Raw genomic sequence first — 14,242 nt, forward strand, 5'->3', positions numbered from 1 at the left:
GGGACTAGTTGAACTTATCCTCTGTTCTTCCCCAGTAGCATTTTGACTATCTTCTGACCTGGGAGTCCCATCTTCCGATGGTATACCAACATATCTCTGGTTGTACTGATCCATTAAATTTTCACAGCAAGAATACTGGGGTGGGTTGCCATTACCTTCCCCAGGGATCGTATTTAGTCTGACCTCTCTGCCATGACCTTCCTGTCTTGGGTGTCCCTTCACGGTTTAACTCATGGCGTCATTGAGGTGCTCAAGCTCCAGCACCACGACAAGGTAACAATCTCCTTTGCTGGAGTTAAGGTGGCTTACAGCAATTAAAAATAAAACAACTCCCTAAAAGAAATAAAGCACCAGCATAACAAGAGAAACAGGCTTGGCCGATTAAAACTTTATGAAATCTTTTGAAATGTGCAGGCTTTTCCTAGGCTAGCATGCTCTCCATGTAGGATATGTGTAATGTTTGAAGGGGTCTCAATGGGTAAGACCAGGCAAGGAGTGCTAGAGTTATTTTAAATCAGTTTTTTAAAGATTTTTGAAGATTTTTCCACACTAGCTCATAAATAACCACCCGTCTTGTAGTACCTTAAAGGCTAATAAAGACTCTGTGGAACTCCCTCCCTAGGGAACTCTGCCATGCCCCCTCTTTAATGCGCTTCCGCCATGCATTAAAAAAATGGTTGTTCAGGCAGGCATTTGGGGTGGGCTAGGGTAATTTTAGAACTGTGATGTTTTTAATGTTGAATTTTATTGTATAAACTGTTTTTATTGTTGTACATCGCCCAGAGTGGCTGGGTGACCAGCCAGATGGGCGATTAATAAATTTAATAAATAAATAATATTTATTATGGTATAAGCTTTTGTAACTTAGAATCAACTTCTGTCAGGAGCACCCTAGCTGCCTCTTGCAGTCCCCACCAATAGCCAACTCATGACACAGACGACAAGGAATTCTTTCCAAGACTTTATTCCTTTATTTCTTTATGACTCTTTCAGAATACTAGTTGCCAGTGCCAAAGCAAGGGACAGCACTGGGGAAAGATAGCTGAGTAGCCTAAGCTCCAGGTAAGGCAGCTGGTCCCCATTTGAAGGAGAATCACGGGAAGATCCTGAACTTATGGGCTAGGGAGAGATCCTCCCTCTTTCCCTTGGGTCCTCTGGACACGACCATTGTCTGAGCGCCAAATGAGCGGTACGCCTCCTTTCTGCGCCCTCCATCTGTCGTTGCTCCCTGCGTCTGCGCCAAGCATCCAGCAAGCCCCCCTCCAGTGCTCTCTCACTGCCAGGGTCACTATCTATCCCAGGAATGCTGGCAGGAGGAGTCTCTGCCAGCTGCTGTGCTTGTGAGAGATGAGCGAGCTCCTCTCCCACGGATTGCTGATCCTCCTCAGAATCAGAACTGCTCTGGGGCTCTATTGGCTCAGTTTCCACCCTGACAACTTCATAGATGCATGAAGTGTTATCCTCAGTTATGTAATTTTATTATCACATTTATATCCCGCCTTTTTTCTTCTTGCAAGGAGCCCAAGGTGGTTTACATAGTCTTTCTCTCCATTGTATCCTCACAACAACCCTGTGAGGTAGGTTAGGCAGAGAGTCTGACTGGCCCAAAGTCACCCAGAGAGCTTCTCAGCAGTGTGAGGACTAGAACCTGGGTTTCCCTAGTCCCGGTCCAACACTCTATCCGCTACACCACACTGGCAGGTGTATATTGCTATGAAGTGTTCTGGCAACAATATATTCCTAGATATGGGGGACAGGATTCTAAACAGTCAGGCTCTGAAATGCAAGAGGTACAGAGATACTATGACAATTCTGCGTAGAGCTTAAACGTATACAAGAAAAACATACTGACCTTTTTTTCAGCAGCACTAATAATTGATGACAACTCACATGATTAGTTATAAATTTGCAAGCATATACATACCGTCCCATTTGCAAAGAACTAAGTGGGCATTCATTTTGCTTGAGAGTGGTCCCAAGCCTATCCCCTCGAGCAGCGGTGGGCAGAAGATAGATCTTCAGATAGTTTGGACTTCAACTTCCAGAACCTCCTGCCAGCCTGGCCAATGGTCAGGCATGCTAGGAGTTGAAGTCCAAAACATCTGGACATCTGGCTTCCGCTCATCCCTGCAAGAGTGCCAGGCAGTGGTATCTGTGAGACATCCCAGAGGGAGGTACCCAGTGACTGACCTCTTGTGGCAGAATTGTCATCCATATAAACAGTCTCGTGGTTGAGACCGCAGAGCCAGGAAACACAGCCTAATGACCCCATTGACTGTGGTTGTTAGAGAGAGTGTAATGAGAGCGTGCTGAGAAGGTGGGGATGGTTTAGGTTTAAATGGCCACTCGTGGGCAGGCAGCTGTAATTTAAAGGGATGAGATCAAAGCACCCCAGGGAGAAGGGAAGGCAGACAACCGGAGACAGACTAATGGGAGAGTAGACTGGGCAGGCTGGTGATTAAGGTGTGACTTTGGGGGGTTGTCATTTCAGCTGCCCTCTTGTCTTCTTAGTAAAGTTACTCGGGGCTCTACACATTTAAACTGGTTTGAAACTGGTTTAAGTGACATGGCTTCTACCAAAGAATAAGGGAATTAGGGCTTTGTAATGCCCAAGAGCATGTTGTTAAAGATCCTTAAAGCCTCTTGCGGAAGCAGAAGCCCCTTTTCATGTAATGTTTTTCCAGCTATCAGCTGGGAAGTTCCAGCATCATTCTCATGCCAGCCTGGTTATGTGTAAAGACTTCCACCCGTGTGGTTTGGCTTCCTGCCTGTTTACTTACGACAAACATGTTGGACTTAGGATGGCTGGGCATTGTTTGCAAGGTTTGTAAACATGCCAGGGTCACTCATGCCCTAGTAATGTCCAGCTTGGACTACTGCCAGAGTAGGCGACGTGATGCCTGTAGGCACCAGGTAACCCCGGACACCTTTCTTGGTGCCCACTGAGGTGCCCTACTCCTCGCACTGTTTTATTTTAACTTTTCTTACCGGCAGCTGGGATTGCTTCAGAGCAAAGTGAGGGTGTTCAGCTGCTGCCTTCTTCATTACCCATAAATGTCTCTGGGCCACACGCGACGCTCAGAGATATTTTTTGGAAATGACGATGGCAGCTGCAGGCCAACGCATGTCTCTGTGTGTGAATGTATGCATGATAGATACATGGGGTGCTTGCACACATCTGTGTGAATGAATGGAGGATGGGTAACTTGGGGCGTGGTCTGAGTGTGTGTGGGGAGAGTCTGTCTGTCTGACTATGGGTGGTGAGCCAGGGTGGGAAAGAAAAAGACCTAGTGGGGAATGAGTTGGCTGGCAGGGGGTGGGGGAAGAGAATTAGAGTTTGCCTTCTCTGAAATAGGTTTGTGTTGGTGCTGAAACCTTTGCCTTGTACTCAGCTTTTTGGGGAGAGTACTTGTCCTTAAGAACATAAGAAGAGCCCTGCTAGATCAGACCAAGGGTCCATCTAGTCCAGCATTCTGTTCACACAGTGGCCAACCAGCCACCCGCAGGAAACCCACAAGCAGGTCATGAGTGCAACAGCACCCTCCTGCCCACGTTCCCCAGCAACTGGTGTATGCAGGCATACTGCCTCTGGTACTGGAGGGAGCACATAGCCATCAGGACTAGCAGCCACTGGTAGCCTCCTTCTCCATGAATGTGTCCAATCCCCTTTTAAAGCCATCCAAAGTGGTGGCCATCACTACATCTTGTGGAAATTAATTCCACAGTTTAACTCTGCGCTGTGTGAAGAAGGACTTCCTTTTGTCTGTCCTGAATCTCCCACCAATCAGCTCCATGGGATGACACCATTAGGTTCAAGTATTTTGAGAGGGGGAGAAAAATGTCTCCGTCCCCGCATTCTCCATACCCGGCATAATTTTGTATACCTCTAGCATGTCTCCGTTACCCTCCTTTTTTCCAAGCTGAACAATCCCAGCTGTTGTAACCTTCTCTCATAGGGGAGATGCTCCAGTCCCTTGATCATTTTAGTGGCCCTTTTCTGCACTTTTTTCAGCTCTACAATATCCTTTTTTTTTTTTTAGGTGTGGTGACCAGAACTGTACACAATATTGCTGTAAACAGGCCTTCCATGGCAGCCATTTTGTGGTAGTGCCCAGGACAGTTTGTCAAATTGCCAAATGTGCCCACGGGCCCAAGAAAGTGTCTACTGTAATGTTCTCTATGTTGGGATTGTGATTATCTCTATGTGGGGATGCCCTTGAAAACAATTTGGAAAGCTCAGTTGGTTCAGAATGCAGCCACTAGAATTAAAGATGAGTCTTCAGCAACAGTCCATAGTAATGCAGAATAGGGCTTGGGCAGTACTACTTGGCATGAGAACAGGGGTGCTGTTTTATCAATAAAACATTGGGAAGGTCTTCTTTTGGAATTGATGGAGTTTTGTTGGACTTTGGCGTGAGAGATCTAGGTTTGAGGTTCACTTCTTCCTTGATCTCTTTTATGTAGTCTTGGACCAGTTGTTATCACTGCTCCAGATCCCCCTATCTATGAAACAGGAATCATGGGGAACTACCCCCCCCCGAATTGCTGGAAGAGCCAGCACAAAAAGATCCATGTGGATAAAGCTACAATGGTCTCGCCCTACTTACTTGTCCATCCTGTACCTATTTCTAGTACCCTGTACAATAAAAAAAGAAGATCTGGAGCAACCATGAGCCCAGAGTTTCCTCAGCTGTAACACTGGAAATAACTGGTGCTTAATCTGACCCAGGTCTCTGGTGTGATGGGCTGTGGAAATTAGTGTCAGACTCCGGAAATGTCTCAAAGTACACTCAGTCCTATTTATAACACTGAAGAAAATGAAATAGCCTTGTTGTTGGGGGCGTGAGTGGCACGGCACTGATGGAACGGGCAAGACTGCAGTTGTTGAATGCATGGCTTATTTTTAAGGCACCTTTTCCCCTTCTTGAACACTGATCCATTTTGATCTGGCCCTGCTGGTTTTGGGTGGGGCAGGGGAATATGTGAGTTCTCATCTGTACCGTTCCAGTCAGGGGCAAAGAGAACCCCTCTCCCTTTTCGAGCTGTCTGCCACTAATCCAGCCCTCGGCCCCCCTCTCTCCATTGTGTGTGTGTGTGTGTGTGTGATCCGGTTTCCGAAACCCTCCCAGAATAAAGTCTGGGAAACAGCCTGTCTAGGTGTCTCTTCAGCTTGTGGTCAGAGAGGAAAAGCGCAAGGGTGAGGGAGGCAGGTTTTGTCAACCCGGCTGCACAGCCCAAAAGGAAAGGGAACGGCTCCCCAGGGGCACTTGATTAACCAAGCAGACAAAAGCAGAAAGCGATCTCAGATGCACGTCAAGGCAAACTGTAGAAATCAGATGCTAGGCAAAAGATTTGGAGCTGACTGTATTGTATGTTTCATTGGGTGAGAATGTCTATAAATCTGTTGCCGCAGACTGATCAGTTTCATATTGGGTACACCAGCCTTCCCCAACCTGGTGCCCTCCTGATGTGTTGGACTACATTGGCAGTGCTGGCTGGGAATGATGGGAGGTGTAGTCCAACACATTGGGAGGGCACCAGGTTGGGGAAGGCTGGGATATCTCACTGTTGCCAAGACCAGAAGCACATAATTTTGAAATATCATAATGTTGAAGTATTCCACATTTGGAATACTATGTGCAGTTCTGGTTACCACACCTAAAGAAAGGATATTGTAGAGCTGGAAAAAGTGCAGAAAAGGGCTACTAAAATGATCAAGGGGCTGGAGCATCTCCCCTATGAGTGAAGGTTACAACAGCTGGGATTGTTCAGCTTGGAAAAAATGAGGGTAAGGGAAGACGTGACAGAGGTGTACAAAATTATGCCTGGTGTGGAGATTGTGGGGAGGGAGACATTTTTCTCCCTCTCTCAAAATACTAGAACCAAGTGGGGTCATCCAGTGAAGTTGACTGGTGGGAAATTCAGGACAGATCAAAGGAAGGTCTTCTTCACACAGCACATAGTTAGACTATAGAATTCGCTGCCACAGGATGTAGTGATGGCCACCACTTTGGATGGCTTTAAAAAGGGGTTGGACAAATTCCTGGAGGGTTAGATAAATTCCTGAAGGAGAAGACTATTAGTGGCTACTAGTCCCGATGGCTATGTGCTGCCCCCAGTACCAGAGGCAGTATGCTGGGAGAGTGCTGATGGGCTCGTGTCCTGCTTGTGGTTTCCTGGTCGACAGCTGTCCACCAGGAAACTGTGAACGAAATGCTGGGCTAGATGGATCCTTGGTCTGATCCAGCAGGGCTCTTCTTATGTGCTTAACTGTGGGAAAGGGGCAGCAACAAGCATATTGCCCAGTCCTGACTGGTGCCTGGGCCATAAGACAGAAGGATGAAGACTCCACAGCCTCCTGTGTTCTGTCTCTTGAACTGTTTTTAGACAAAGCTTCATAATTATAATGTCAGTGTAAAGCTTCAGTCCAGAGCACACTTAAATGGGCACATTTTCCTCCAAGTCCACATGTTGAGTATTGCACTGCCTGTCTACTTTTCTCGTCATCTAAATCCATCCCTTTTGTGCCTTGCTCTCAGTGGATTTATAGAGAGCAATGGTTTTCCTTCTTATGGAAGAATAACTAGTAATTATTAATTACTAATAAAACACCGTCAGTGTACAGGTGCTTCTAGATGGAGGGCTCCTAGAGCAACCAATCAAAAGGCGGGGTGCAGCTGTTCCATCTTCTCTTCCTTAACTGATTTGTTTTCTGTGGGGGGTTTTTAAGAGACAAAAGAAGCAGTGGGAAATCATGGGAGGGTTACATATGGGAGACAATGATGTCTCTGCACTCCCATAAAACTCTGTGAATGAAGCAGTGCAATTTCACAATAAAAGCCTTGCTTGGAAGCACCCATCACATTTTTGAGAGTAGCATAATTAAAAAATAAAATGGGTCCCTCTGTCAAGGAACTCACAATCTGAATGTTGATAGTGGTGGCGCTGGGGGGCTGGGGAGAGAGATGACCAAGGCAATGGTTATAAACAATCCTTGGGAAGGAATGGAAGATGAAGAGGCAATGAGGGATTGGAAATTTGTCCACAGGGCCTCCATTCAGTCATAGCTTAGTGGAGCCTTCCTGGTGCCCTTCGGTTGATGGGAGTTGTAGTCCAACACAGGGTATCCCAATTGAGTGCTTGCCAGGGCCTGGTACAGTAGCGATGTTCCTTCTCTTGTCTTAAAGAACAAGAATGAACATAGAACAACATGGAGAACAAGGTGTGTGTTCTGTGTGCCCTGCCCTGGACTCTCCCCACAGCTGTGTCTCTCCTGTTACACCCTTGCCACCCAGAATATTTTGATAATTAGGACTGTTATGCCATTGTACCAGCCCCTTTCATTGGTCATTTTCTGCTCTGCATATGAGCATCCTTACCACTCAGCCAACCGTTTCAAGGCCTCATTCTTGAAAAAGCCTTTTCCTGAACCACCAATGTCTCCCTTAGGGTAGGGGGGCATGAGGGTGAGCTGGGAAATTCCCCATTTCAGATCTTGCCAGAACTGAACTTACTGTCAGTTTCAGCTCCCCTGTCTGTAATATACGTGGGGAGGGGCCCATGCAGATGGTCCCTGGTTCAATCCCTGGCATCTCTAAGTAGGGCTGGAAAAAACTTCTGCCTGAAACCCTGGAGAGCCATTGCTGCCAATCAGGGTCAGCAATACTGATCTAGATGGACCAAGGCAGGTCTGACTCGGTATAAGGCAGCTTCTTACATTTCTGTGTTTGGGTATAATAATCATGCTGGGCTACCTTTCAGGGCTGTCATCAAGATTACAGAGAAAATCTCTTTAGAACATTTGAAATGAGCTATAAAAATACTATTGAATATCTGTAAATGGCATAAAATAGCCAATTTTTAACAATGGATAAAACATTGCAAATGTTAATCGCCCATTACTCAAAATGTATAATCCATGGTTTCAAGTGTTTCCTGTTTATTGTAAATTATAAACCTTTGAGGTACTAGTTGCTTTTTTTGTTACAGTGCCTAACATCCCACTAGCTCTAAATCAATGAAATAGTCAGAAATTAGTAGGAAATCAGCCAGGATCTGGCATGACAGTAACTAAACTAAAAGGCAGCAGGTTAGTTCCGAAAGGAGATAGTCAGATATGAAAACATCTATAGTAGAGATTGGTGACTGGACGAAATCACACTAAGGAATTTCAACTGGTCCTTCAGTGGCTAGCCTAGGAGGAAAAGTGACATCTGTTGCAGCCAACCCTTTGGGCAGGCTATTGTGGAGGGCTGGGAGTTGAAGTGGTGAGCCACCAACCCCTACACCTCTGAGAAAATGATTTGTCGAACCGTGATACTGGTTATCATCATGGAGACCGAACAACTGTGACAGAGTGGGTGACCGCCTGATACAGACTGAGCTGTTTGTTCCCAGAGAATAGGAGATAGGGAGCTGGTAAATATGATATGCTTTCATCAAAGGTGATTGGTCCCATAAAAGACATAGATTTTGTTGCATAGAATTGGGGGGAAACAGATGGACGCAAGCATGGATGTACACAGGGAGAAAGGAAAAGAGATACCGAGAGGGACAGATAAGATAGAAGAGGAGAAACAGATGGAGCGAGACAACGGAGAGATAGAGAGGGTGGCCCACTCCAACAGGTGATGTGGTGCAACTTTGTTAGAGACCTCAGCCCTGTTTGCTGATCTTTTCTCCCTGTTGGCTTGATTTGTGGAAATAGAGAAAGACTGGCCAAATATTGGAGGCTATGGCTCATCAGAAAGATCAGAGATAAGAAATTGCCAGACCTGGTTTAGGGATCCTTGCCAGCTCCATGTGCCAAATTTGTGTCAGAACATGTTGATATTAGAAAGATGGCCTTGAGCCATTTTCTGCCCTTTTTGCTTTACACACACATATATGCACATGTGTGCACACATAAACACACACACTCACAAGGTGTGAGCAGGGAGAAGTAACAACAGAAGTTGCCTTCAAATTATTAAGGATGTCTAAACAAAAATGTTTTTGAAGTACATCCATTAACAATGATTATTTATCCCCTTCCAACAATGATCGCTTTCCGTGGTGGTGTGTGTGCGCGCGCACGCGCGTGTGTGAATCTAAATGGAAAGGTCCATTTAAAACTATCAGGTGGTACGGGGAAGGAGGAAACCTCAGAACTGGGGCTGGGAGAAGACATGACAGGAGCCTAAGTGGGGCAGATTGTCTCAAGGGAACATTGAGGAGAAAGCTGAATGTGGAACAAGCTATCAGTGGGCAAAGTCTCCACTGTAAGGAAATACTGCTTGTGGCAGGGGAGGGAGAAGAGTTATGACGAAAATAGCAAACATCTGTCATAATTACAACAACAAATCCTTGCAGGCCTAATTCAGCCTCAGTGTTCTTTGACACATGGCTGGCACCCATGTGCATTTGTTTAAGGCCAAAGTAATACTCCCACCCCTTCAGAATATTGGTGTCTATGGTAGGATAGAGATGGAGGCCATGGAGCAGGTACGAAGGGAGTCGTAGCACGCCAAAGAATTTAGGGGTGTGTAGCTTCAGGAGATATGTAGACTGTGAGCCTAGGATCTTGTTTTTGTCAGTGTTCTTTTCTATGCTGTAAACTGTGCTGCACCTTATTTTTAGATGCTTACAGAATTGTTGCTGTTGTTTATGATGATGATGATGATGATGAAAATGGTGTGTGTGTGCTAGAGATGTCAGAGGAACCCATCCAGCGGGTGGAGCTCACTGAGCTTTTATCAGCTTGCCCCCCCCCAACTTCGACTCGTTTCCCCACAAATGGGCCCAACTCAAGCTGCATTGAATTGGGCCAGTTTGCAGACTTGGGGTGGCGGGCAAGGGGGATATTTGCAAAAATAGCCATTTGTGTAAATTGCACCTGCAGCTCCCATAATGTGTGCAAATGACAGCCGTAATTTGCACAAATCATACAAATTGTGGCCAAACTTTGTGCAAATTACGCAAATTGCGGGTGCAATGTGCGCAAATTGTATTTTACGGAAATTTGAAAAAAAAAGACCCCCAAAGGTTCCTGATTTCTGGAAGAAACTTGCAGCTCAGCTTGCAAGTTGGGGGCGCCTTGGAAATCTGGTGAGCCATAAAGAGCTGGATTTCTTGGCAATGGACATCCCCTGTGCGCGCGCACGCGTGTGTGTGTATGCAGAGTGACCAAAGGAATGTTGGCCTATCAGGCATTGCTCTCACAAGGCAGCTGCCTGCAAAGGCATACCATATTGAGTTCCTCAGACCTGGCATTCATTCTCATGCCAACCCCATTGTATCCTGTTCTCCCCCCCGCAACCCCAGATTGGCCATTCATCATGGAAACAGAAATTCCCTTGCTCAACTGAATACAAGTGGATGATGGCCGGGAGTTTCCTGACAGCATCCTGATGTTACCAGGGCAACCAAGCTCTGCCAGCGCATGAGGCCTGCCTTGTGGAAGTGGTTTACTAAAGGGAGAGATGCATACTGGGGCCCAGTGGTGGAAACTGGGAAGGAAGAGTGTTTCTCTCTCAAACTGAAATCCTGCACTGCTGTGGGGTGCACATGCTGATGGTTTTCATAGAATCATAGAATAGGTTTTGACACCATGGAGTCTGTTTTTCAAGGAAGATGGTTCACATGTTTGGCTGGGAGTCCGGTGCTGAGTAACCTGGGGATGGACATATATGTGTGAACCAGCCCAAAGGCTCTGTCCCTCTTCTTGACATGTAGAAGTAAAAAATCCTATGTCAGAAAAGCCTGCCAACCATCCATGTCAAGTGAGAGAGTGGATTAGAAATTGTATTTATTTACTTGAAAATAATTTTAGGCCACCTTTAAGGGTAAAACCCTCTAAAGCAGAATTATATCTAGACTGCAAATAACATAAGATTTATTGTTAAGATGATGAGAACATTGGATCCTAATATGGTGGTTTTTAAATTCTAGATTAATTAATTCCATGCAAATACCACTGTGGGAATCTTGTGAATTGGCTCTGAATATGGAACCAGATGGTGGTGCAGAATACAAGATTATGATCTGTTGTGTGATGCTGAAAAAAACCAGCCTGTGGTGGTTGCAACTCGCAGTATCAAAAGAAGGGGCAATGGTCCGAGCAGCTCCAGAAATACCGGGGCAGAAGGGCATCTAAAGATTATAATCCTTTGAGGAATTTGAATGACTATTCACACGTTTACCTCTCTCTTCTTTGTTCTGCAGTGGACATTAGGGAAATCAAGGAGATCCGACCAGGGAAGAATTCCCGAGATTTCGAACGATACCCAGAAGATGCCCGGAAGCTGGACTCTGCATTTTGTTTCGTCATCTTATATGGAATGGACTTCAGGCTGAAGACATTGAGTGTTGCTGGTCAGTGGAGGGTGATGGGGCGAATCTTAACCTCTTGATGTATTCGCAGTTAAGGGGGTTGATTTTTGCCACCTTTTCAATGCATTTGTCTTGCCAAAGTGAAGACTCAAATCCACCTGAGTGATGTTGAAGATATCCTCAGCTGGAGTAGGAGGGTGGCATCTTGTGTATGCGAGCTCTCTCTAATTACGCCGGTTACATGTGTAAATGGGATTGCCACCTTTTAACCTGGAAAATTATGGACAACACATCCGTTCACTAACTATGGTACAATTAATAGAATTGCTAGAATTATGTGATTTGGAAATGAACAGTTTGCAGCCTTTGTAGATCTAACCTCTGCTTTCGATTAAGTAAATCGAGACTGTCTATGGTTACATCTAGCTCAAATTAACATAGATTACAGATTACATCTCCTAATAATAGGTTTATATTACATTCTTAGATAAACGCCCGAGTTTGTTGTGGGCTGCAGGAACAGCTGACTCCTGCAACTGATGTCTGTAAGGAGATAAGGCAGCAATGTCTCCTTGCCCCACCTCTTCTACTTTTTGTGTTAACCATGTGGTAGATGAACCTTGTTTTTCCCAGCTAAGGTTTTATCAGAGCATTTCATTATATTTTTAACACTGATGTGCTGGTGCCATTGACTCTAATTTAGATTGCCTTAAAGCCTTAGTTAGTACTTTTCCATGCATGCTGAAAAAGAAAACAGCTGTAAATGTCCCCAAAACTAAAATTCTTATTTGCCACCATAGACCTGAAGTGCAAGAATTGGTAAGTACATGGCCAGGGCATTAAGCAAATCACAACTTCTCAATATTTGAGAATATTTTTTTCTGCAATTGTGACTTGAGCAAAACAGTTACAGGCCATGAAACCAAGAGCAAATGGAGCAGTAACAAACTTTGGGAGCTCAAAGGGATAATGTTGGTGATGCAGCTGAAATTATTGCTATGCTGCCTTGTGGGCTGTGAGAGTCATAGAAATCTTATAGTTCAGAGGCGATTGTAAATAGATGTTTAAGTATGCTATTACATCTGACTCTGAATACATCAAAAGCCACATTGAGATCCAAAATAGATATGCTGTCTGTCTGTTTTAGGGTCTGCATTCCAGCAAATTGGTATTACCTGATGTTACATTTTATAGATCCTAACAGGCTGCCTGTTCAGTGCATTTCTAAACAACTAGAGAATAACTGGCTCTCCTCTTGGACGTTCTCTGAATACTTCACAATGATAGCTTGTATTTAGGGGGATTGCTAACAAAAGAGCTCCTTATAACCAATACTATATAACTAGAATAAGACGGTAGGATAGTGGCTAAGAGACTGAACTATGAATCAGGAAGTCCCTAGTTTGAATCTCACCACTGCCATCAACTCACTATTCCCAAGCCAAACAACATGACAACCCACACTCACCTATACTCAAGGTTAAGTATGGGTTACGTGTGAGTTATTGTTGAACTGTGGGTTGTTGTTGAAACGTGGGTTGTTGTGTTGTGTGAACCCAGCCGTGCTAACCAACCATGGTTTATTAACCACTTGAAAGTGCTATTCAAATGTTAAGTATTATTATATGGCATTTTTGCAAACAGATAGAAGTTCACCTTGCAATAATTATTTAAAAGATTCCCATTACTTGGAGAATTATCTCTTAGAACTGTCCTATCACCCATGAAGGTGGTCCTTTGCAGTATTCAGATTTTAAACAATGCCTACCGATGTTTCAGAAGGCCACTATCTCAAGATAAGCCTAAAATGTTGCTGATGGAGTTATGGAAGAGATTTATTTGAGAATATGGCTCCCTTATCTATTCAACAGTCTTTTGTGTAGTGGCATTGGACCCCAATACTGGAGAACATGAACTCCTCTGTGGTGAGGGACAAAACAACATCCTTCTGAGGAGGCAACAATGCAGCACTAACCAACGGGGTTGTGAACTTTTCCTGGCTGCCATTAAAGACATTCTGCTTTAATGATGATTTGTTGTTTTATCATTTGTTCTAGAATTTTAGGTAATGTGTTTCATTAACGTAGTTTTAGTAATTAGGCTAATTTTTGGTTTTAATCTCTAACTTGGTATTTGATCTTGTAGTTCTTGTTTTGGTTTGATTCTAATTCTGGAATCTAAAGGGTGATATTGTCTGTATGTTTTGTCTTGCTCTGGCCACTAGCCAATACAAATAAACTTCCTATGACTAATAGGACATGAAGGGGTGTGGTGCACATGCCTTCAGTTCTGCCTTAGCCAGTGCTGTGAGTACAGATGCAAATTTCTGTGCAATTTTTTGCCTAGAAAATAACTCTGTTTCCCTTTGCACACATTTATACTCAAATTTGTATAAAGATCATTTTTCATATTTGGAATTGGAGTAGTGCAAGGTCCATGTCGATGTAGAAAATGTTATATCTAGAAGAATTCTGAAATCAAAATTTGCCTCTTGCATTCCTTCCCAGCCCGACAAATGGGGTTGAAATAATCTGTAAGGCTATCCAGAGATTTTGTTAGAGAAAGCCTTCCTGAGTTGCGCAAACAAATCTTTCTGCTTTCCCAAGTGTAAGTAAAACAGAAGAAAGAAAAATGGTCTTGTGACTCTTAGGGTGCTTCCAAGCAAGGATTTTATAGCGCCATTGCCATGCCTCATGCACAGAATTTTTTCAGGGGGTCCAGACATTGTCTTCCACTCGTAAGCCTCCCATGTTTTCCCACCACTTCCTCCACCTTTTTTTACCACAGAAAATTGGTTAAAGAAAAAAAGATGGAATAACTGCACAGTATATTTTGATTGGTAGTACTAGGAGCCCCTCCATCTGGAAGCACCCTTATTGTGGTCTGCACAGCTGTTCTTCCCCCTTTTCCAATATGACACATCTCTCCACAC

The 14,242-nt window shown here is 44.5% G+C and overlaps 1 protein-coding gene across 1 annotated transcript in view; it reads left to right on the plus strand.

Moving 5' to 3' along the window:
• The window catches only part of LOC146346491 (1-phosphatidylinositol 4,5-bisphosphate phosphodiesterase gamma-1-like), a 106,638-nt gene that overhangs the window by 34,387 nt on the left and 58,009 nt on the right, over window positions 1-14,242 (plus strand). The window contains exon 2 of the mRNA XM_084848557.1: window positions 11,203-11,352. Coding sequence (XP_084704683.1) covers window positions 11,203-11,352 — 150 coding nt within the window. The remainder of the gene's footprint in view (window positions 1-11,202; window positions 11,353-14,242) is intronic.

This window comes from Heloderma suspectum, chromosome 4 (assembly GCF_057233095.1).
Source record: "Heloderma suspectum isolate Gila_16-S chromosome 4, 16-S_ref, whole genome shotgun sequence".
Classification (NCBI taxonomy): Eukaryota; Metazoa; Chordata; class Lepidosauria; order Squamata; family Helodermatidae; genus Heloderma; species Heloderma suspectum.